General features: G+C 35.2%; 1 protein-coding gene across 1 annotated transcript in view; it reads left to right on the forward strand.

Annotated features, from left to right (window-relative positions):
• The window catches only part of LAMA2 (laminin subunit alpha 2), a 521,547-nt gene that overhangs the window by 285,465 nt on the left and 212,144 nt on the right, over positions 1 to 23,938 (forward strand). Inside the window, exons 13-15 of the mRNA XM_090279831.1 lie at positions 11,660 to 11,761; positions 12,916 to 13,127; positions 22,567 to 22,678. Of these exons, the coding sequence (XP_090135957.1) occupies positions 11,660 to 11,761; positions 12,916 to 13,127; positions 22,567 to 22,678 (426 nt within the window). The remainder of the gene's footprint in view (positions 1 to 11,659; positions 11,762 to 12,915; positions 13,128 to 22,566; positions 22,679 to 23,938) is intronic.

The raw sequence follows: 23,938 nt of genomic DNA on the forward strand, positions 1-23,938 counted from the left end.
AAGTTCAGATTATAGTGATTTGTTGCAATGATATGGTCGTTAGAGATTCTTGCTCTGTGTGGTTACAAATTTTTGGAGACTGTATTATAAAATGGCAACAATAACAAGTATAATGATAGAAGCTAACCTTTATTTTACATTTATAAAATGTCAAGCACTATTCTAGATTATTCCATTGAATTCTCACAAGAACCCTATGAGATATTTACTGCTGTATTATCTCCATTTTCCAGATGAAATCTTGAGACAAAGGGAAGTTAAGTAATTTACTCTATTTACACATAGCCAATAAGAAGCAGAGCTATTTTCTTCCCAAAAATCTAGCTGTAAAAGCTGTAGTCTTTCCCACTTTACCTTTATGTTTCTCTAAATTTGTCTATACAAGTAGTTTTCTCTTAATGAATTTGTTGTTCTGTCCTATAAATTCTTTATCTCTAACATCACAAATCAGGGAGCAGGTGTGTATAAAGCTAATTACTATTCTGGTGCTCTACAATTGACATTGCAAAGAGTTACCTTTATATTTAATTAACCAACTATTAATAAATTAGCAGCAAAACTTAGCATTTTGGCATTGGAGTTGTCCAGTGATCTCAGGTCTAGTCCAACCTCCCAGCAGATGTAGGCACCTCTTCTCCACCATCTCAGACAGGTGGACCTCTATACATATATATTCAGGGATATAGAGACCCTCTTAGTTAGCTCATTCCATTATCCATAGTTCTAGATATTAGAAGTTAGTGCTGAACACAGGATCAAAAGGTATTCCCTCCCTTCCACTTCCTTATATAGGTTCTATTTTTGTGCTGGAAATAGAGCAAGTTTTCTTTTTATTATATATGATAAGCCTTCAAATGTTTGAAGGAAACAATCATGAGTTCCCTAAGTCTTCTTCTGTTAAAGTTAAACATTTTCATGAACTTTCCAAACCTCTCACTCAGCTTTTACAGCCATCAACATTCTGGTCACAACTCTTTATATGAACTCTAATTTGTCAACTTCTCTCTTAAATGGTGACATCAAGTTCTAATTGCAGTGGGATCACTGCTTCCTGTAATCTGTATGCGAGGTGTCTTCTTCATACAGAGAGTAAGTTATTTGCCACTATATTAAAACACATTGAAAATGTATTTATGACATAAAATATATATTAGTGGGAGCTGGAATTTACACTATTATGCTAGCACATAGAAGGTGGCAAAAAGTAATGACATGTAGTTCCTTTATGTGTGCATTGTCTAAATGACTTAAATACTGATTTTTTCTTTTTTCTTTTTATAATATAGGAAAGGGTGAAGCCAAAGAACTTTTTATTTATTTGTTTGTTTTGTTTATTTATTTATTTTTAGAGAGAGGGAAAAGGAGAAAGAGAGGGAGAGAAACATCACTGTGTGGTTGCCTCTCACTCATGCCCCCAACTGGGGACCTGATGTGCAACCTAATCATGTGCCCTGACTGGGAATCGAACCAGTGACACTTGGCTCGCAGGCCAACGCTCAATCCACTGAGCTACAGCAGCCAGAGCTCTGATTTTTTCTTTTAACCACAGCTCAAAATTTCCAAATTCTAAACGTTTCTTATTTCCAAAAATAAAAACACATTTGTGATTTGCCAGTCAGTAATACAATAGGTTCTTATAATAAACTCAAATCAATGAAAAGCTCAACTAGACATACTTCCTTTGTTCTCTCTTTAGGACTGGTAAAGATGAGACTAGAAAAAACCAATAAAGACATAATTTAATAACAACCACTAAGTATCATATAGGGTTCGTACAAATTTGTCCTAGTTTTTTATGCCTCCTTCATCTATAATTCATTGAAATAATATATAGTGTTAAATTTTATTAAAATTCAGCAGATATTTCTGTAGTATGTACTATTTGTAAGTTGCTTGTGCAAAGCATTGTAGGGAAACATTAAAATATGAATAAGGTCTGAATTCTTCCATTACTGGGATCTCGTTCAGAGACTCTAAGATTTTAAACTGTATTTAGAATTTTGAAATAAATCTTATTATGATTAGTTTTGTGTAATGTGTGTTTGACGTTTTAAGTTTGCAAATGATCCTTATTAAAACAGGATAACTTACAACATTTGTTGAATATATACTATGTACTAGGTACTAGGTGAGGAATTTTAGGTGTATTTTCTCACTTTGTCCTCAGAAGGAACTTCTGAGATAGGTGCAATTAAGCTCTTTTTTAGTTAAAATTGACTCAGACTCTGAAAATATGAATAACTTTCCTAAAGGCCACACAGCACTAAAAGGCAGTAACACAATCCAAATTCAGGTCTAGAAAATCTCCAGGTAGGAGCTTGATCTTTTGTGTGGTTTATATTTCTTATATTAATAGACATGTCAGAAAATGAACACAACTCTTTAGCTGTCCATTACAGAAGAATTTATTGGCCTGTTGATTCTCTTCTGGGGTGAAACTTAGTTTTCATGACATATCTGGGAACTTTTTCTTCTGAAATTCACAACCAGCTTCTACTACTGCAGTAAAGACTCACCTGCAGCGTTCACAAATGAGGGAAGAGAAAAAGGAATAGTGCTAAGTTAATTTAGCATCCAATCAAAATAGTATTCCAAGACTGGTGTTCTGGCTGCTGTTTGGTGGGAAATAGCCTTTACTTAAATAATGTAGCCTCATTTAAACATACAGCTCTTCCAGCCGTCTTCACTGCCTTAAGGATTTTAACATTGAGGATCACCTGTGGGCAAGATGAGAACTCTGGTTTTTATACTCTTTTCCCTGCCTTGACAGTAAGAGGAGAAAAGGCAATTCTAGCTGCATTCTACCCCGAGTAATAATATCTTTCTAACACAAAATGGTTAGGCATTAAGAAAAAAGGTAACTAAAATACTTTTTCAAATAGAAAATAACAATGATGGTATCTTTCTTTACAGTGTTCTCACAAATTTCACACAAGTATAACATATTTAGTTTTTATTCATTTGTCATTTATATGAAAATAGTGTTTTTCTCTTTAATTTAATGGAACTTGGATTAAAATGTATCCTGTTATTTTAATCAGTATCAATATAATATATCACGTGCATATTGTTTTCTCTTTTCTTGTCAGAGAACTTAAAAAAATTAAGACTCAGTCAATAAGAAACATATGTATATATTAAATCATAATTTGTTATCTGAGTAGAGCAATGTTTAATTATTACATGTATTTTTTGTGCTGAATACTTACACATAAATTAGTGCAACCCACAGCAAAAGTACTAATGGAATGTTCCATCTAAACATCAGTAAACAGAAGAGAAGCAGCTGTTGCAAAGACCTTGTTTTTGAGTCTGGGCTTGATAACAGATAGTAATTCAGGGAATTTTTGGCTGCTACCATTTGCTCACATCTGTTCAGATTGTACTATTTCAACTGAATACTTGATCAGCACATGTCACAGTGCAGTTCTCTAAGTCAGAAGACTTACATCAACACTAAATACTAATTTATTGTACGGGATGTTGCACTTCTGAGCCTTTTATCATCTTCTGTTTAGCGAATCTATTCATGAGGTGTTTATATACTTAAAAGACCACAAATGGATCTAATTATTTGTAGAAAATACATTAAATGGGAATATAATTTGTTGTATTTTAAATTTTAAACTATCTATTTCTGGACCACTTATTTATGAGAAGCCCTCATTATCTGGTTTTTACTTAACCAAAGACATTCTTACTTGATCAAACCCTTATAATTTCATTTGCTTTGGATCAGAATTGAGCATAGGGAGATTATAATTGGACCCTATCTTGTTACACAGGAGACAAAAAACATATGCTGAAGTTTTAGGTTGGTGTCATTTGAGTGAATAAACAATTAATTTTAAAAAACTTTTATAGGAAACTCACATTGAGCTCTTAATTCCCCTAGATATGTCTCTCACAGTTATTTTTGTTCTCACTCTGCCATTCAGAACACTGTAATGGCTATCTCTTGGCATTTTCAGTAAGAACAATCATATATAAATATTGACTAGAAGGAAGGTTGTGAGGATTTGGAAAGTCAAGGTGAAAGTTGGGAAGAATAAATAAGATTGAGAAAGTTCATAAGCAGTTGGAGGACTGGGCAGCAAGGACACTGATTAGTCAGTTAGTGTTATACTAAGGGGATACTTTTGGCTCTGACTTTTGACTCTGACTCCAAAAAACCTCCGCTGCCTTGCGGCATACCTCTTCAGGGGAAAGGCTAAGGGAGTAAACCCCGACAGAAAATCCGGAGTCGGAGTCCCCTAAGGCGGTTCGACGTTGTAGTCAACACCGGCAACTCCTGCGGCGCACCTGAAGCCAAGCTGTATTGACTCCGTCTTTCCCTTGGACCCTTCAGCTGCGAAGAGATGGGGGGTCTGCTGCATGGGCAACAGCAGACCCTCCATATCACCCTGCCCAGGCTCTGTAGCTTCAGCTTCACTGGAGAGGACACTCCAGCGTCATCGCAAGATGTCGATTCAACACGGGAGGAGACAGATACCGTGTCACTCCCGAGTCGGACTGCACAGCCATTCTCGGCGGTGCAGATAGACTCTTAAGAAGCTACACCATCGTCTCTCGAGACGGAGGGCTGCCGACGACTTTTGGCGGGCTGCCACAGAGCTCTGTCCCTGGTCCTGTCACTTTCATAATTTTCATCATTACTTTGGATACTTAGGAAATTCAAATGATGTAAAATGCAAAGGAATGCAATGTAATCTTACCAGGTTATGAGTGGCCAAGTCTAAAAGGAATGAAGTCCTGAAGTGAGGCCTTTCCTCAAATTCGTTCTAATAATCGCATGTGTAAAATGGACATTGTTGTTATTGCAAAGAAAATACTGTCAAAACTCTACTTTGAATGCTAAAAAGAAGAAAAATGAGGCAGAAGAGACAGAGGAGAAGAAATAAAAGATAAGTAAAAGGAAAGAAGGAAGGCAGAAAAAGCAGGCAGAGAGGAAGAAAACAAGGAAGGGAAGAAGGCAAACAGTAGGGTTCTTCAGGATTTTTTTTTTTTCTTTTTGTATTCCTGTACTCTATAATGGGGCCTCTTGCCTTCCAACCCATTTCTGGAATGTATTGTCTCTGTTTGACACCCACAACTTACAGTCCGTTTTCTGTTCCTTAAAAGTGGAAAGATTTTAAGACCTCCCATGTAAATTCTCCCTGTTCTCTAATTCAACATCTCCCTGCATCTGTTCTATTCAAAGTCATCAAGCTTTGGAAGAAGAGAAACATGTTCTTATCTCAATGTTAGAAAAATACAGAAAGGCATCACAACACCTGAAAGGGAACACTGTTTCTATGTTAAAAGACAGCTCCATGAATAGATGCATTAATAAACACTTACGTGGGAGGGACACCTTTTTAGAGTTTAAGCCTCTAGGGCTTCAGAAAGTGAATCACTTGCTCTGTTTGTGATGCTGAATTGAAATTGACAGATAAGTTTCATTTATCCTGTTCAATTTTATGAAGCCTTTTCCTCATTTGATTTTAGTATTCCTCCTGAAATATTCACTCCAGTAAGCAAAAGCAAATATTAGGTTTTACACCCCACTTAGTGGAGTAAGAGTATTGATGCCCTGACATCAGAGAACAAAATACTCCAGGCTTATTCTTATGAAAAGAATTTTTCCAATTTATATTGTCCTCTGTAGATCATGCATCCCTCCCACTCAATTCATGTTTCTTGAGATTGTGAGAAAAAGAGACTATAGCATAAGTAGCCTATTTCTAAATACTTTTCTAAATACTTTAGTTTTGTGAATTACCTTTAGCCTTTTTTCCACTCGTGAGGGAAAACTTTTCTGCCTCATTAAATCTTTAATGCTATGCGCTGCACACACGCTACATTATTATGTGTGACATTAGGTTACATATTGCCGAGTAACTATAATGTTACTTGCAAACAAGCTGTTTCTTTGCCCTGCAGGTAGAATTAAACAGGTACTCATGGGAAACAGCTACTTGTGTTGCTCGTTTCTTAATGGAGTAAATTTGAGGATCAGGAGAGGGAACAGCTTAGCACTGAACCACCTCCAGGAATGAACTGGTGCTGCTACTTTCCCTGTAGTGTCTTCTCAAGTTGATATCGGAATCTCCCTGAAAAGAATTTCACTTAATATAAAGAGAAGGGTAAAAGGCTAGGTCCTTGGGGACCCTTGTAGAATGAACTATTCTCATTAAATTCACTTTCTCTTTGTACTGAAAAGGAATATACAGCTCTCATCTCTGGTAAATATAGTCTCATCTATCCAGTAAATGTAAGGATTGCCTCAAAGTGAACTGGAATTGCACTTATTTCTACTTGGGGAAAACCATATTTCTCTGTCCAATGAAATGATGACAGTTTAGTTTCTAAATAGCAGGAGAAAATGAAATGTTCTGGTGGTTGTACATGCAGTACTCTGTAAAATTACAGCAACCGATGTTGTCCACAAAATTGACTAATTTGAAAGTCTCAAAAATAATATTAATAACTTGAGTGTACAAAGTCCAAATTTGCAGAAAATTAAAGTTATGCACACTACCCATAACCTACTGATGTCATGTGATGTATTGTTAGACTTCTCCAATGTTAATGGATAAGCTGGTTTATACAGAGCTCTACCTGTTCTAGAATCCTTTAGCTCTCTTATTTGTTGTGGTTGCCACTGACTCCTCAGTAGACTTTGGGAATATTACTGGAAACTTATTTTTTTCCTTGTTTTCTGACCAGTGTGATATCAGTCAGGCAAAGAAAGAAAAGCTGCATTTGAGTAGTGAGAGTGCTGTAGGAATGAGAATTTCAGCAGGAATGTGAGGTTAAGCAAATCTAAGTAGCGGAATAGATAGAGATACGAACACACTAGATGGGAAGTTTCCAAACGTTCTCAATTCATGGCCTGCTCTGTATCTCTTTTTTTTTTCACAGCACCTTCTAAAGCAACTGAAATACTTAGGGTCAAACAACTCAATATTTCTGTTTAATAACTTAGTAATCATTTAAAAAGGCAACCCAGCCCTGACTAGTGTGGCTCCATTGGTTGAGCATCAGCCTGCAAAGCAAATGGGCACTGCTTCAATTCCTGATCAGGGTACATGCCTGAGTCGCGGGTTCAAACCCTGGTCGAGGCACATAGGAGAAGCATCTGATGGATGTTTCTCTCTCTCTCTCTTTCTCCCTCCCTTCCCCTCTCTCTAAAAAATAAATAAATAAAACTTTTAAGAAAGATAATGCACATAAATCCAGACAATATAATAATTTCTTTTCTTCACAAATAACAATAATTATTTACTAATGGGATTTGTTTGCCAGCTGGGTTTTTATCACAGCATCCACTGAAAACTTTGTTCAATAAAAGTATGACATGGTTGAAAATTAAAGTAAACAAAAACAGCTCAAATTTCTGAGAACATTCTTGAAAAGAATATAACACTATCTAACGTTAAAGTTGTGAACTAGCTTGAGCTGGTTGTTTGTGTGGTATATTTTCTTCAAACAGTTATGGATCCCACAGTGCCTTTGTGAATTCACTGTAGTGCCCTGGGGTCCCTCTGCACAGAGTTTCTGAACAAAGGCTAGATAGATCCTAGGGAGTGTTTAAATTGCACAGAAAGTCGAATGATATTATAGATCCCAGACTACTAGAGGGTCTGTATTAAGGAAGTACTAAAACAGAAGTAATAGATAAAACTTTCCCAGACAGGAAGACTGAAGTCAAAGAACTGAGTTCAAATGCTTGATTGGGGGGCCTGGTAGGTGTGATGTGGCAAAGGAAATAGAAAGTTAGCCAAGAAGTATTTCAAGAGAATATGATTGGGGCAGTAATCTGATATAAATAACAAAGTGAAAATAATATTGTATTGCATCTACAGTTTCCAATTTAAAATAGAGAAATAAAGCAATAGGCTTGACCAAATCATGGAACTTGGGAAAATAATCAAGTTTGTTTCCTAGGAAGGTACAGATAGTGAGATTGACTTTGGGTACGTCGAGTGTTTGAAACATTATTGAACAATCACTCAATACAAGACTGTTAAAGGTTGAATGGTACCCATCCACAAATGTTTATGTTAAAGTCTTGACCCCCAGGACCTCAGAATGCGACTGTATTTGGAGAAAGGCTCTTTGAGAGAGGTAATTAAGTTAAGATAAGGTAGTTAAGATGGTCCCTAATTCAACATTACGGGTGTCCCTATACAAAGAGGAAATTGGGACACAGACAAATAGAAAGACCATGTGAGGACTCAAGGCAAAGATGACCATCTATCTGCCAATGTGAGAGGCCTTAAAAAAAGAAAACCTAACCCTGCTGATACCTTGATTTCATATTTTTGTAGTTTAAGCTGCCCGGTCTCTGATACTTGCTATGGAAGAATAAGCAAAGTAATGCAGGAACAGCACAGGATGGAAGGTATAGATTGAAGAACCAGGTATAAGCAAAGTTCAGCTGATGACCGAAGAATGGAAAAGTCAATGTAAAAGGATAACTAAAAAGGAGTAAGAGTCTTAGAGACATCCGTACATTGAATATACAATAAGAAAGAAAAATATATCTAGAAATGAGATATAGGTATGGCCAGATTGGAGGAGTCTCAGGACAGTCTAGTACAATAAAAGACAAAGAAGTCAAGAATCTTAAGAACTATTACCTGTTACATAAAGATTAAGAGTAAAACTGAACAAATGTCCATTCATGGTTGCTGAACTTTCAATGAGCACTTTAAAGGACTACTGGGGGTGAAAGATAGGGTGCAGGAGATAAAATAAGAAAGGGTGAATGGGTAGAAATGAAGAAAATGAGTGTAATAACCCATCTCACAGAGGTTCACAGTAAAATATACATAGCCGTAGATAATACCTAGAGGAGACAATAAAGTCAATTGATGATTGGAATCATTGTGCACATTTGATTGGATAGAGAGAGTGAAGATTGGGATACTTGAAGGGATTATAGGAGAGTGGGGAAGCGAGGGCATGGAGTCGTCCAGCAAAGGTGGCATTCGGGAGATGGAGCAGTAGCTGGATGAAGAAGAGGCAGAGAATTCTTCATCCAGACATATATAAAAGGAAAATTTATACTCTGAATATTCTCATAGTCTTTTTTTCTCCCAAAGCACACTGTCCCTCAAAAAAGAGGCTATCTTATAACTGACTTGCTACAAAGACTTTCATACAATAGTTATGTACTCTTTGAGGAAGGCACATTAGCTGGAAATATCACCAGGAAATATTTGCTTTAAAAGATTTTGGAGTTAGATGAAAAATAGAGGCAAAGGAATTTAACAGGGAGTGAGTAATTATTCCTAGGGATACAGCCTCTAAATTGCAGGATAATGTCTTGAGCAATCATATAAAACTAATACTTAAGTCTTTAACTGAATAACTACATAAAGGTGATCATAAATATATACCTCTAGGATAAATAAAAAAGACAATGATTCTAATAATATAGAAATGTGTACTTGTGGCTTGAGAAAAAAATTATTGGAATGCTATGCATCTTTCAAAGACTGTCTATTTTTCACATACCTTAGGTGGAATTAAAGTAAATTCATTTGTGAAAATTGTTAGATGATACAAAACTGATTCTAATAGTGCCAAAACATGGTTATCAAAGGTGCATAAAAGAGTTGGTGGAAAAGTGCTTTATGACATATGAGCAGAAAAGCAATTTTTAATTTGTATTACTATTATTATTATAAATCCTCAGGATAATAGGTTGAATTAATCCTAACCTTAGTTTATGTTTTATATTATCATCAATCTTCATAAGGCTCCTCTCTTGTTCTATATAGTTATTTGTTCCTTTTTCTACATTTCAATCTCATTCCTCTCCCGTATTATGTTATTTTATATACTATGTGATTTTTATAAGTATTATAAGTAGGCATGGAAACAACATTTGCAAATGAAATATTGTAGCAAACATTATTCTATTTCATCTAAAATCTTAAAAGCTTGGAGACTGAAATTACACTGTGGCTCCTTTATTGACAAAATAAAAATTACTTTCAATTACCTTTAATTCTAAGTTGTTGTTTTTTACTTTGGATATGTATAGTAATTTCTTAAATTAATTTTGAGAATTAAAGCTGAATTTTTTTTATTTTTGGGAGCTGGTAGGGACCATATTTCAGAAAAATAAAAATGTGTTATCCAAATTTTAATTAATTGACATATATTTGGAAGCTCAAACGTTTTGCAACATTGTAGATTTATGTCCCAATATCCCTCCCAAACTCAATCCCTATTTCATGCTAAATATTTTTATTAATTTATGAAATTCTAAACAGTTCAGTCCTCTTTGAAATATAGAAATTATCCTTTTTATACTGCCTTTCTAGACTTCTCTCATTGAGAAAATTTCTGGCTGATTTTGAACTAGCATGCTATGTGATATTTTGGACACTTATCTTAATAGAACCAAAAACCTTTTACATAGATTCACCCCTCATTACTCAGAATAATGCGAACTGCTATTGTTCAGGCACATATTTATTATTTTATAGCTGAGAAGACATTAGAGTAAAGCTATTTCTTAGGGGAGTCATGGGAATAAAAGTTTTCTGAATTTTCATTCCTTATAGAGCTCCATATAATGAGCTCTTACAAGACATTACAGAGCTTCGATTAAAAAACCCTGCTTAATCAGTCAAAGTGAGCTATGGGTGATTCCCTGTGGAACATCTTTGAGATGAATCAGGTTCCTCCTCCTCCATCCAGTGCGTCCCTGGGAAGCGCTTTGTGGTCAGGGTTTGCCCTGAGAGGTCACCGAGAGCCAATGACTGAAAAGCTGGGTTTCTGCTTGTCAGCATGGAGGGAACAGCAGAATACAAATCATCGGCTTTGTTTTATGAATATCTTTATTTACAATGCTGGAGTGGAATTTTTAATAAAGGGGTACAGTATTTGCATTGAATCTGTCACTCAAACTCCAGTGTTGATTCCTGTCCTACAAATGATCTTACTTTCCTATTTTTTTTTCTTTCTTTCCTACAAGGTGACTGTCAATACCAGGAGATGTAAACCTCAAGCATACATTGTATGAGGCTTAGCATGCATATTGGAAGGAAAGACATTTGTTTAATGAAAAGTGGTAATAGCATTCATTCAAACTAAACGTAACTGATTGCACATGGGAAAATGCATTTTCTTTGGGAATTTTATAATATAAAATTCGATGCTACTCTTTTATTTCTTTGAACAGCAGAATTTCTCAGCCTAGCGTATAGTCTATGTACAGTGCCTGTCAAGTGGAGTGATGTCTTTGTTGAAAACATTTAGACCCACAGAAAGTGAGTGACCCTCAGGGATGGCTAGAAATCTCCCAATTTTGACAAAGATCCTTTTCTGTTTGGAAATTGTAAAGCTCGAGTTATGGACTAGGAAAATGACAGAAGGGACTGTATTTGGTTTCATGGAACTTAACCTATTTCTGCAAGTGTGTAATGCTGGGGAAAATAATACCTGAATTGATATTTGTGTCAGACTGGCTGTTGATTGCTAAGGTTCGTATAAAGGTTACTCCTAAGGAAATGTCCGCCATTCTTACCCCGCACTCGGGATTTCTGCTTTTTCCAAGCCCTGCCCCTAGAACAATAAAATGATTTTAAAATAGTAAATAAAATATGATTTAATAGCCCATTGCCTGCCTTGTAATGATTACATATCTCCTCTCTTGTAGCTCACCGCAGCTGGAGGACAATTAACATTTACCGTATCATATGACCTCGAAGAAAAAGAAGATGATGCAGAACGCATACTCCAGCTTATGATTATTTTAGAGGTAGAGTACAAAGAGGGTCATTTATGTTCAACTGTTTTACACTCTTATGTGATTTGAGGTTATTCCTTACTTGGCTGGTTTGACATTGATTTACATAATGTGATAGAAAAATATATCTTGTAAACATTTTCCTATGCCAGTCCTATGTTTCACTTTTAGACATACCTAGAAAACTGAGTATATTCCTTGGATTTCAATGATGAAGAAGACCTTCAGACCAGCCTTGGAATTTAAATTAAAAGCATAATGGCCACATTCCCAAGAACATAAGTATGATGAAGGTATTTAGGCAAATGCTGATTTACACAGTTGTACATTTTCCATCTCCCCTTGCTTCCAAACATAATTTGTCTATCTCATTTATATTGGTCAGAAATAAATGGAAAAGAAAACTTGTTTACTTAAGTGTAGTTAAATTTTGACTTCAAAATTTATAATTTAGGTAAGAAAGACATGGGAAAAGCTGCTTTCAGAATTTGGAGAACCATAAGCAATTCTAAAATGCTGGAAGTCTAACATTATCTTAGAGGTCCTTTCCCACCCTTTCTCATACCCCACCCTCCAACACTCACACACAAGGCACACGCTTGCACACACATTTGTGATTCCAAATGGGTCAATGTTGATTGAGCGCCGGGCTCTGTTGTTCTTAATAGGACCTTTCATGCATGTGAATCAGTGGCAGCATTTTTCCTCCAAAATGAACATTTCCAGTATCAGATGAAGTGGACTGGATAACATATATCATTATATATGTATGTATGTATGTGTGTGTGTATCTATGAAACTAGAAGAATACCTTGGAATGCCTTTGAGATAAAAGGGTTCTCTAAATGTAAAATGGTGAGGTATTAAATTATATGTCATTAATATGAAGGAACTAAGATAAGAAAGATAATCTAGATGTCTTAGGTCAGTCAACATAGTCCCTATTCCAAGAATCTTATACTTTGTTATGCATCTGGTTATAGCTATAGTTTAAATTGCTTTCTATGTCTTTCATTTATACATAAGAAATATGCTGAATGACAGGGAAAGCCAACCTGAAATTAAAAACCTACTGAGGATAATCTACAAAGTGGAGAGTTCAAATACCAACACTCGTTATAACCTTTTCACAGGTATACCCTTTGATACTTTCTTTTTCTCCTTAGGGAAATGACTTGAGGATCAGTACAACCCAAGATGAAGTGTATCTGAAGCCATCTGAAGACCATATTAATGTATTGTCACTCAAAGAAGATTTATTTACCATACACAGTACAAATTTTCCAGTCAGTAGAAAAGAGTTTATGACAGTACTTGTGAATTTAAAGAGAATCCTCATACAAATCCCAGACAGCCTTGGAGTGGATGCCATCTTCAGGTAAACTCAAGAACTGCATCTCCCAGTGTTTACGTAGTTACGTTGGGGCAAACGTGCCTGTGTGAGGGTGACTTTGAAGATGTCTGGGAGTTATTGTCTTCAACTTGTAGATAATAATGGAGCACCAGTGTTCTAAAAGGTATTTCCACTAAAGCTTTAAAAATTTAAATACCTAGAATGAATTTGCCTTAGCCCTTTATTAGTGTTGGTGATTCATTGGCAATTCTGCCAGAACATGCAATAAAAATGATTCCTAAACTGAGAAATGCTATACTGGCAAATAAAGTCTCCTTCATGATTATTCAGATAGTGGGAAATTAAAGAGATGTAATTCCAGGACACCCATATTCAGGAAGTGGTGGATAAAATATTTTCTTCCATTAATTAATTAACTAGTTTCTGACTTAATCATATATAGTTTGTAATAAGAAATATAAGCATTTACATAGCTCCACATCTCCTTATAAAACACTGTAATGGTTGCATGGTGTAAAAGAAAGAATGAGATTTGGAGCCAACCAGACTAGGAATTCAGTAAGCTCTATTGCTGATTACATGTGTGACCTTTGGCAAGTGTTCCGTCCTTGTGAAAACTTGATTTCTTCAAGTATGAAGTGGAGATAATGGTGTCTACCTTTCAAGGTCATTGTGAAAATTATGTGTTCTCTATATACGTTTTTTCCTTAGAGAGAGAATTATCTGACTTGAACCAAATGTACCCATGTCTAACTTAGTGTCGTCTTTTCCTTTTAAAACAATGACATTCTTCTGACAGAATGTAAACTTCACCTGTATCTGAATAAACTGTTTCTTTCTCCTTTTCTATTCTAATAATAAGTACCAAGCTATCATGGCAACTACCTTTTAAAGCAGATTAAGTTAAATGATGAAATTTAACGCCAAACCAACAACTTGGCCTACCCATAATCAAAGCAATGTCTCCAATACTGTTTATCTAAAAGAGGATATTTTTTGTTGTTGATGCTCCTCCTCCAGCCCCATCATTTTCTTGTGCTGCCTATACCTAGTTTGTCTTTCAACTAAGTGTGATCATCATTACCATCTCCCAAAGGAGGAAACGGCAGATTCATAAACAGAACCATTGCCAAACAATGTACCTCTCTGCATAGGGGAGAAGCTGGGTAAAAATTCCATGAAGATGTGAAGCAGTACAGAAGAATTAATTATATGTTTCCCCATTTAGTAAATAGAGATTGTCATGATGCTTAAACAGCATAAAGAAATGAGTCCTCTGGCTTTCAAAATCAGTGACAACCAAACTGACAGAAAGTGGCTGGGAGGCTTGCTTATATTTGTCAGCATTACTTCTTGGACTAGTTCATCCAAAGGCATTTCCCCCTGATTTATGTCAGATAATGTCAGTGTCTACCCACCTTAAAACCATCACTGTCATCTGAAGCCTTTTGAAGTTTTCTCACACGTGAGCGACATGGTCACAGAGCACGGCTATGTGAACCGACACAGGAGTAAATCCAAGTACGTGGCCTCTTTCTGGTTCAAGAAGTAAAAGCCAGTGTCAGATTTGAAACTCCTACCCTCTTCAGGTGAGCTGAAAGTCAGCGTGAATCCCGAGTCAGTAAGCTTGTTATATTTTATTTATCTCCGATCTGCCAACGGATTGATTCATATTTGTAAAACACTATATCAATTGCTTTAAACTTGCCTTGCACAGTAGGCTTCTAACTTGGTATACAGCTTGTGTGCAGGCACAAGGAAATTGAGTTATCTCAACAGCAGTGCATGTTTAGAGTTATTTACATAGGATTTAGTTCCTTTAGTTACGTGGTTACAGTAGTCCCCCCTTATCGACAGGGGACATGTTCCAAAACCCACAGTGCATGCCTGAAACTACAGATATTACCAAACCTTATATACTGTTTTTTTTTCTATACATACATACCTACGACAAAGTTTAATTTATAAATTAAGCACAGTAAGAGATTAACAAGAATAACTACTAATAATAGGACAAATAAAATAATACACTGTAACAAAAGTTATGTAAGGGTAGTCTCTCCACACACACACCCGGTAATTTTTATATTTTTTAATTCAAACCTATTCCATCCAGCTGTGTAACCATCCCTTATTTGCAGAAAATGGCTTGGTGTCCCTTGTTTCAGGGAATCCCTTGCTGAAGTCATCATAAGACTCAGTACTTTCTGGTGCAACACATTGCCATCAGTTATTAAGTTGAGAACTTTAACATTTTCACTGAAGGTACACCTGAATTGCCAGCATCACTGCTCTTGTGCTCTAGGACTATTATTCAGTAAAATGAGGGCTACTTGAACATAAGTGCTGTGATACTCAACTGTCAATCTGATAACTGAGGCAAATATTTTACCATGTGACTGTGGGGTGGTGAGTGCATACAGCGTAGATATGCTGATCAAAGGAATGATTCACGTCCCAGGCAGGACAGAGCTAGAGAATGTGAGATGTCATCACACCAGACCCAACAGCATGCACTTTAAAACTTATGAGTTGTTTATTTATGGAATGTTTCATTCAATATTTCGGACCGTGGTTGACCACAGGTGGTGGAAACCCCAGAAACTGAAACCGTGGAAAGAGAAACTCTGAATAAGGGTAAGCTACTGGAGATGGCATTGAATAGTGAAAAGAAAACTGGGCACAGCTCAGCATTTTGACTTTTGTTCTCAACTCAGCTATCTAATAGTTTTAGCCATAAATGTAGCTTTGACCTTTTTGGATTTCAGTCTCCTCATCTGTGAGATAAGGAGGAGGACAATTGTTTGCCAGCTTTGAAAGGTTACCATGAGAATGGGATAAGACAGCTGCAAAAGCACTTTGCTAACAGCAAATGAGCACTCAAATCTGAAGCATTTTTACCTGACCTGCATCATTCCAAGAAATAATATTGCCTCCAAATACCATTAAGACTTGGAAAATAAAGCACATACTAATATTTACAAAGTTGTGATGGTTTTGCTGTCTTTCTTTTCCAGAATTCTGAGAGGCCCATACAATAAAATTAATTGATTTCCTTTTCATTATCCTCTTTCATGAGATGAAGATACATACAGAAAAAATTTTATCCTTCTCTCAAGAATATAAGAGAAATTAACCTAAGTGCTCATCTTTCTCTTTTAATTTCCCCAAACCTTAGATTTAGTAGCATCTTTGATGTTTAACTTAAGCAAGTAGCCTATTCAGCTTTTTCTTAACACCTATTCAATACAGAACTTTGCACAAAAAACAGTATATTTTTCTTTCACCTTATAGTCCATTCATCCAATTTTTAATCTCTTCCTTGAGGGTATTTTATTTTCCTTAGCTTTGAGGGTAGATGTAATCACATGATTTCGTCTGGTCAATGAAACATAAGCTGACGTGATGTGTCACCCTCTATCCCACCAAAAAGCATTGAATTGCTAATATGAGACTCTGGATTTTATTGAGCTACCAAAAGATGAAAACAGCCTTGAATATTGGTATCACATAAAGGTCAGCTGCCCTGAATAGTCACCCAGAACTGCAGAAGATTTTTCCCTGAATGAACTTTTATTTTCTGTTAATCCACTGAGAATTTGGTGCTGTTACCAAAGCATAACTGAGCCATCATAACTTTGTTGTGGTGCTCCCATGTATCTGTTTTGCTTCAAAATAAATACAGAATTTTTTAGGCAAAATATTTTTTTCATGACTATTAGAGTAACTTTGGAGGACTTATTTGGTATCAAAAATATTACTCAGTATTTATATAATATAAATAATCTGGAAAAAATTTTATAAACAAAAGTCTTGATGATTATAGAAATAGTGTCGATTTTTTTTTTCTTTTGAAATTAATGATGCAGGTGATGACCTGTGTAATTTGAAAAGAATTTTACTGATGAGGACTGTAGGACTTAATAAATTTATGCAATTGCTAAGTACCAAGCTGTTGGTAACAGGTTCAGCCAGGATTTAAGCCCACATGTGTTTGCTCCCCATAATATTTGCCTCCCAAATCTATTCTGCAAATATTGGATTCATTCAGTCTGCCAACATTTACTGAGCACCTTCCTGTGTATCTTTCTAAAGTCTCAGTTCCCTCTTCTATAAAATAGCAAAAACAATATTTAACTTTCAAGATTGAAGGCTAAGTAAGAAAATGATATATCCAAAGCAACTGTCTTGCTATCTAGCTTATATTGGGAGGGAACATAAGGTACATGATGATCACCAGTTTTGGAATCACACTTGGGTTGGAATTTGTGCTGGACCATTTGCTATCTGTACTATATGAACAAGGCGCTTTACTTCTCTGAGACCCCGGTTCTTGATTTGTAAATATGGACAAAAACACAATTAATACATTGGGTTCTATGGTCGTCGGCAGCCGTCCGTCTCGAGAGACGATGGTGTAGCTTCTTAAGAGTCTATCTCGTCGTCGGCAGCCGTCCGTCTCGAGAGACGATGGTGTAGCTTCTTAAGAGTCTATCTCGTCGTCGTCGTCGTCGGCAGCCGTCCGTCTCGAGAGACGATGGTGTAGCTTCTTAAGAGTCTATCTGCACCGCCGAGAATGGCTGTGCAGTCCGACTCGGGAGTGACACGGTATCTGTCTCCTCCCGTGTTGAATCGACAGCTTGCGATGACGCTGGAGTGTCCTCTCCAGTGAAGCTGAAGCTACAGAGCCTGGGCAGGGTGATATGGAGGGTCTGCTGTTGCCCATGCAGCAGACCCCCCCTCTCTTCGCAGCTGAAGGGTCCAAGGGAAAGACGGAGTCAATACAGCTTGGCTTCAGGTGCGCCGCAGGAGTTGCCGGTGTTGACTACAACGTCAAACCGCCTTAGGGACTCCGGCTCCGGATTTTCTGTCGGGGTTTACTCCCTTAGCCTTTCCCCTGAAGAGGTATGCCGCAAGGCAGCGGAGGTTTTTTGGAGTCAGAGTTTTCCTTCTCTGGTTCTATGGTACTTAAATGAGATATCTATCAAGTTCACATTATAATGCACAGAAGATAGCAAACAGTACATAATGATTAATATAATGTGATAGTTCTATGCTAAGCATAGAGGATACAAAGATGGATAAATGGTCATTGAAGTCAAAGAGCGCAAAGTCCAGTGTGAAAGGCAGACACACACTTAAACTAGTTTAATAGTGTAATAGAAGTGGCACAGTGAATGCTGGTAGGACTGAGGTAGGAAGAGATGAATTCTGATATTAAAATTTAATATATTTTTGATGAATGTCTGCAACTGTGTCACATTCTGATGGTTATTTCCCTTATTTGATGTTTGGGGAATGTGTTTAGCTCTTTCTTCGTTGGCTCACTTAGACATTAACAGGACGACTGAATGATTTTACCTTCTTGGGAATGGAGTGAAAATTATCAGACTTCTCAAATTAAGTGCTTAGTGGAAACTCTGAAAGACAGAGGCTAAAAATAATTCCAAGAAGAAAATGAAATTGAACAAAATAATAAAATCTGTATATATGGTGGCTATCCCAAAGTAACATTTATTGAAGTAAAATTAAATGAAGATAATATTTTAAGAGTTGTTAAAAATTAAATGTTACAAAGTTTTAAGATAAAAATCTTGTTTCAAAGATTTTTTTTTTAATTTTACTTTTTAGTGAAGCATAACATATCTTACTCTGGTGGAAAATATATTAAAACAAAAATATTGAAAACAGTCTTTAAGTCAGTACCAGGACAATGTTTCAACATTTTTATTACTAGCTTATATATTTATCTTTTCTCTTCATCCATCAGCATATCTTTATATCTAAATTGTAATAATGCGGAGAAATAATCTGCTAAAACATTTGACTTAGTTGGCAAAACTTGGATAGTTCATGCATCTCCAAACTTTAGTAGTTTATTATTGCCAGCATTATGTATGTAAATGAATGCAGCCTGATATCGAGAAAAGAAAATGACCACGTTAGAGGAAAAAAAAACAAAACTGGAGCCTTCTTCACTAGTAACACTTAAAACTGCTAAACACATTAAAATCTCATTTAACAAATAGCAGGACCTAATGAACATTGGGATTGCTCAGTGAATACTAATGTGGGATATTGCTGGGAAAGCTGTTTATGTGGTAAAATGTCTTGTAGCTGAAAATGGTTACATAGATTAAGGAAGGGAACATCTGTTGTTCAAAGACCAATGAAATTTGGCAGTTCATTGAAAATATTTCTGTTTTAGTTTTGTTATATTTTAAATTGTTCTTAAAGTACTCAATTACTTTTTTTATTTTGTAACTCTAATACTTTCTTTGCATTTTGCTTATCAATTTTATATTGAAAACCCTAGGACTATATCTATACACAATTGACTAGTCTGCTATTTAATAAATTGTGATAGTCTTTCATATAATAAATAAACAGTATAGTAATCATGAAACCATCTAATTCTGAAATTAAACTGATCATAAATATAACTTTTTCATATGACAGTCCATTAATTGCAGGCAATTAGGCATCACAATACATTCATATGAGTTCTGGCCTTTAGCCTGAGACTTGATTCTAACATTTTTCAATTTATTTTCTTTATTCGATCAAATAAGTAATGTCTTCTCTTATCTCATTTTATTCATCTGAAATGTGAATATTAAGCTTAGTATAACATTTGTCATTGAGTATGTTACTAGTTATTAGTAATATAGCTACAATCCATTCATCTATCCACTCACTTGTTAATGTATGTATGTATGCATGCATGTATGTATGTGTTTAGTATTATATCCGCCCATTCATTCATCCGTCTATCCATGTATACACCATTTATCTATCCTTCTGTCTATCCATCAGTCCAACAAAAGTGCACTGAGCATATATTGAAGTGACCAATGAGGTATGTACATAGATGAGGGTCTCTGCTCTCAAGGAGTAGCTCATAAGCTCATGTAAACATAAACAAAAAGTTATTTTAATAACTCTTCCAAAACATATGTTGTATTTAAAAATTTGCCAGAGACAGAAATTCCACTCCTATGTATGTACCCAAAAGAATTAAAAACAGGTACTCAAAAATAGTTGTACATGAATGTTTATAGTGGTACTATTTTTATAGCCAAAAAATGGAAACAGTCAAACATCCATCAATAGATGAATAGATAATCAAAACATGGTATATTTATAAAATACAGTTTTACTCAGCCATAAACAGGAATGAAATACTGATACATACTGAGACATGGATGAACCTTGACAATATTGCTAATAGGAGCCAAATACAAAGGTAATGTAATGTATGACTCTATTTGTATGAAATATCCAGAATAGTTAAATCCAATAGCTAAATCCATTTGTATGAAATATCCAGAGAGCAGATTTACACTTACCAGTGGTTGGGAGAAGAGGGCAGAGGGAGTGATTGCTTAACAGGATTTTCTTTTGAGCTAATGAAACCGTTTGGAACTAGTTAGAGTTGGTGGTTGAACAACGTTGCGAATGTACTAAATGGCATCTTAAAACAGTTAGTTTTATGTTATATGAATTTTGACTTCCATTTTTTTAAAATAGGAATTTCCAGTGACACTTCATGTACAAGTTATTTAATGGAAAAAAAAAAGACCTTTTAGAGATGTTCTAAAAATCTCTGTGTAACCTGAACACTGTAAAACAGTGATTTTTAATGATTATCAGTTTAGGACCTTCTGCCAGGTTATCTAAGCTGTACCCAGTGAAGAAAGCATTCAAGAAATAGTGTGGGGTGAGTTAATCTGTAGCTAAAGATAATCTGTTTGTCTTTAAAGGATGCCAGTTAGCACTTTTAACACCCAGCCATCATATCTAAACCCCAATTTTCTCAGATTTAAACTTGATTTTTTTTTCTACTTCTTGAACATGTATAGATTCACACATATCATATTTTAAGGTACTATCAAAGCTCTAGGATTGGTAAAATGGAGGTAATAACAATAAAGATTTTAGAAACTTGTTGCTGAAAAGCTTACAGCTTTGTTAAAGGTTGTTTTTTTTTTTTTTTTTGATACATTTAACGAGCTTTGTTCCCTGGCTTGATTACAGTGTACATTCCCAAAACTGGGAAGCTTTTTGGTAATTGTGAATTGTCAATCAATAAAAACCTACCACCACTCCTGAGAAATCAAGTAAAAATGCATGCCCTAGAAAGAGTCAGCTGCGTCTTTCTTATGCTTAAAGGATGGTGATATGATATGGAGGTCTATCATTTTTAAAAACAATAATTATCATTATGCATCAATAGAGCAGTCATTTAATTTTGTGCTATTAAATTTAAAATTTATTTGAATTTGTTAAAATTACAAAAAGCTAGTTTGAGGGATACAAATAGTACTCTATTGTATTTCTACAGTCAATAAGAATATAAAATGCCCACTAATTAATAATCACCCACATATGTTATGTCTTCTACCAATACTTTATTATTTAATTTAATTTTTCAATCAAGCTCATGATATATGGACTTATATTATCTCCATTACATAGATGACAATATCGATGCCCAGACAGTCCTTGTCTACGGGACTGGAAAATATTAGAGACAGGACATGAATCCTGGTCTGACTCCTGAGTTTCTTTTCTTAAAGATGAAGTTTTAAAAAGCCTTTTATTTAAAAAATGAGGAAAAGCCAGTAAGACAAAATAACATTCATTTAAATTGTGAATGTATACTGACATAAATTTTGGAAGGAAACACACACATACACAATATACATATACTTATGTAACAACATTTTCCATTGCAGCCAAAGTAGATTTTCCTCAAAATAGTAAGTGATATCAAATCACTCTGCTAAAATCAGACTGTAAATAGAATAAAACCCATAGACACAGAGAACAATGAATTCAATTTAGGCCAAAACAAATTAATTCAACTGAATATTTGAGAATGCTTGACTTTTACCTACCAGCATGCATATTTCTTTTTGAGAAAAAACAAAACAAAATAGCTTTCTTCTCTCTCCCTCTCTTCCTTCTTCTACATTTTTTTTTCATTTTAATGGCTCAGACTGAACATACATTTTATACTTTTTCTCTGTTTTAAAATTCTGTGTACCATGCTCTTTCTTTACTTTATTCTTACTGTCTCCTTCTGCTTTTCTGGTTTAAATGTTATCATAAACCAGTCATATGAATGTTTTATGTTTTAAAAATCTTTTCAAACATGTGATTTTAAATTCTCTATCTAAAAAAAAAAAAAAAAAGGAAATCAAACAGCCAAAAAATAAGAAATGAGCAAGAATGATCTCATATCTTTTCAGCATTTGATGATGGTGGTGGTTGTTGTGAATACTTTTAACTGGACAGACTTCACCTAGTATAATGAATGACCAGAGCTTCAAATTATGGGTATTCATTAGCCTTCTTTCTTAAATTTGCTTAGATTTACATCATTATTACTATACTGTTCCCCAAGCTGTATAATACCTAGGAACTTGTTTACTTATTTTCCATCTCTTCTCTGCCCCAGGCTGAGCTCTGTTGGCCTTGAATCTGCTGTCCCCTATCCTACAGACGGAAGCTTTGCAACAGCTGTGGAAGTCTGTCAATGCCCACCAGGGTACACTGGATCTTCGTGTGAAGTAAGTTTGCAAGAATATATCCTCAGTGCATTCTAAGACCCTTCATCGTATCTTTCAATAAACTGTTCTGAGAAGAGTCTAGGTTTTTTTTTTTACATCCAAGATTGCACAACAAATAATAATATATATTACTTAAAGAAGGAAATTGAATGTCTGCCAAAAAGTCATGGCTTTCAAATAGAGTGCAACTCACATAATGTCTTCTTGAAATTGTTTATTTTTGAGATACTTTGCCTTACTGTAGCTGAACATATGATGTTTTTATAAGTGTAAGGTCCCTATTTAATTGGTTGAAAAAATAGGATGGATGATAGCAAATGTATTTCAAAATAGTTCCACTTTATTTCCACCAAAATACCAGACATTTAGCACTATTTTTTTTACTTTTTCTCCATTTTTTTATTCCTCTGTGCCATACTCTCTCTCTCTCTCTCTACTTTATTCCTAAGAATACAGCAAAATTGCAATAATCTAAAAGGACACTCTCTTTAAAATGTCAAGAACATAATACACGGAAGTAATACCTTGATCTAGAGAACTCCCTATAGGTCTTTGATTTGTTTAGTGCCTAAAGTTGGAGATGTTTATCATTGTCTCAATATTCTGGAGTCCTAATGATATTAATGTTTCTTATTTAATACCACCATGTGCCATTTTAAGGTAATAATTTTTATTTATTTCTATGTATACTCTTTAGGGAGTTTGAAAATTGATTTCACTTGAAACCTGGTGAAAGATTGCAAACAACAATTTCCTGATAGAGAGTATGGCTTGCAGATAAATAGCAGCTTAAATTCTTTAAAAATGGAGCCTTTAAGGAATCATTTGAGTGTTCCTAGATGTTCCACTTCAGCACACTACCCCATTATGCCACTTACAGAAATATTTTAGGCATTGCTTTGTTCAGTCCTCTTGTGCTTTAAAATAATGCATGCTTCAAGAGGATACACAGGGTTTAAATTAACTTTGTGACAAAATGTGTTTTCTTTAACTGGGCCCAGATTTACCTGTATAGAATAAAACTAAATGTAATGCATTGAAGTACTCACTTTCCCAAAATCCACATAAAGAAGAGAGAAATAATCATGGAAATGAATTAGCTCTCTCAATCTAAATTTAATTTTACACGTCAAATACATGCTGTATTTGATGAAACATATTCTTTTATTAAGAGCCTAGCAGTTTTTATTTCAACTTGAAAAGCTCTCTTTGAACCTTTAAGTTCCTATTTCAATTGAAATAATAAATACCTTGATCCTA

Source organism: Furipterus horrens, unplaced genomic scaffold (genome assembly GCF_987537825.1).
Source record: "Furipterus horrens unplaced genomic scaffold, mFurHor1.1.pri manual_scaffold_6, whole genome shotgun sequence".
NCBI lineage: Eukaryota > Metazoa > Chordata > Mammalia > Chiroptera > Furipteridae > Furipterus > Furipterus horrens.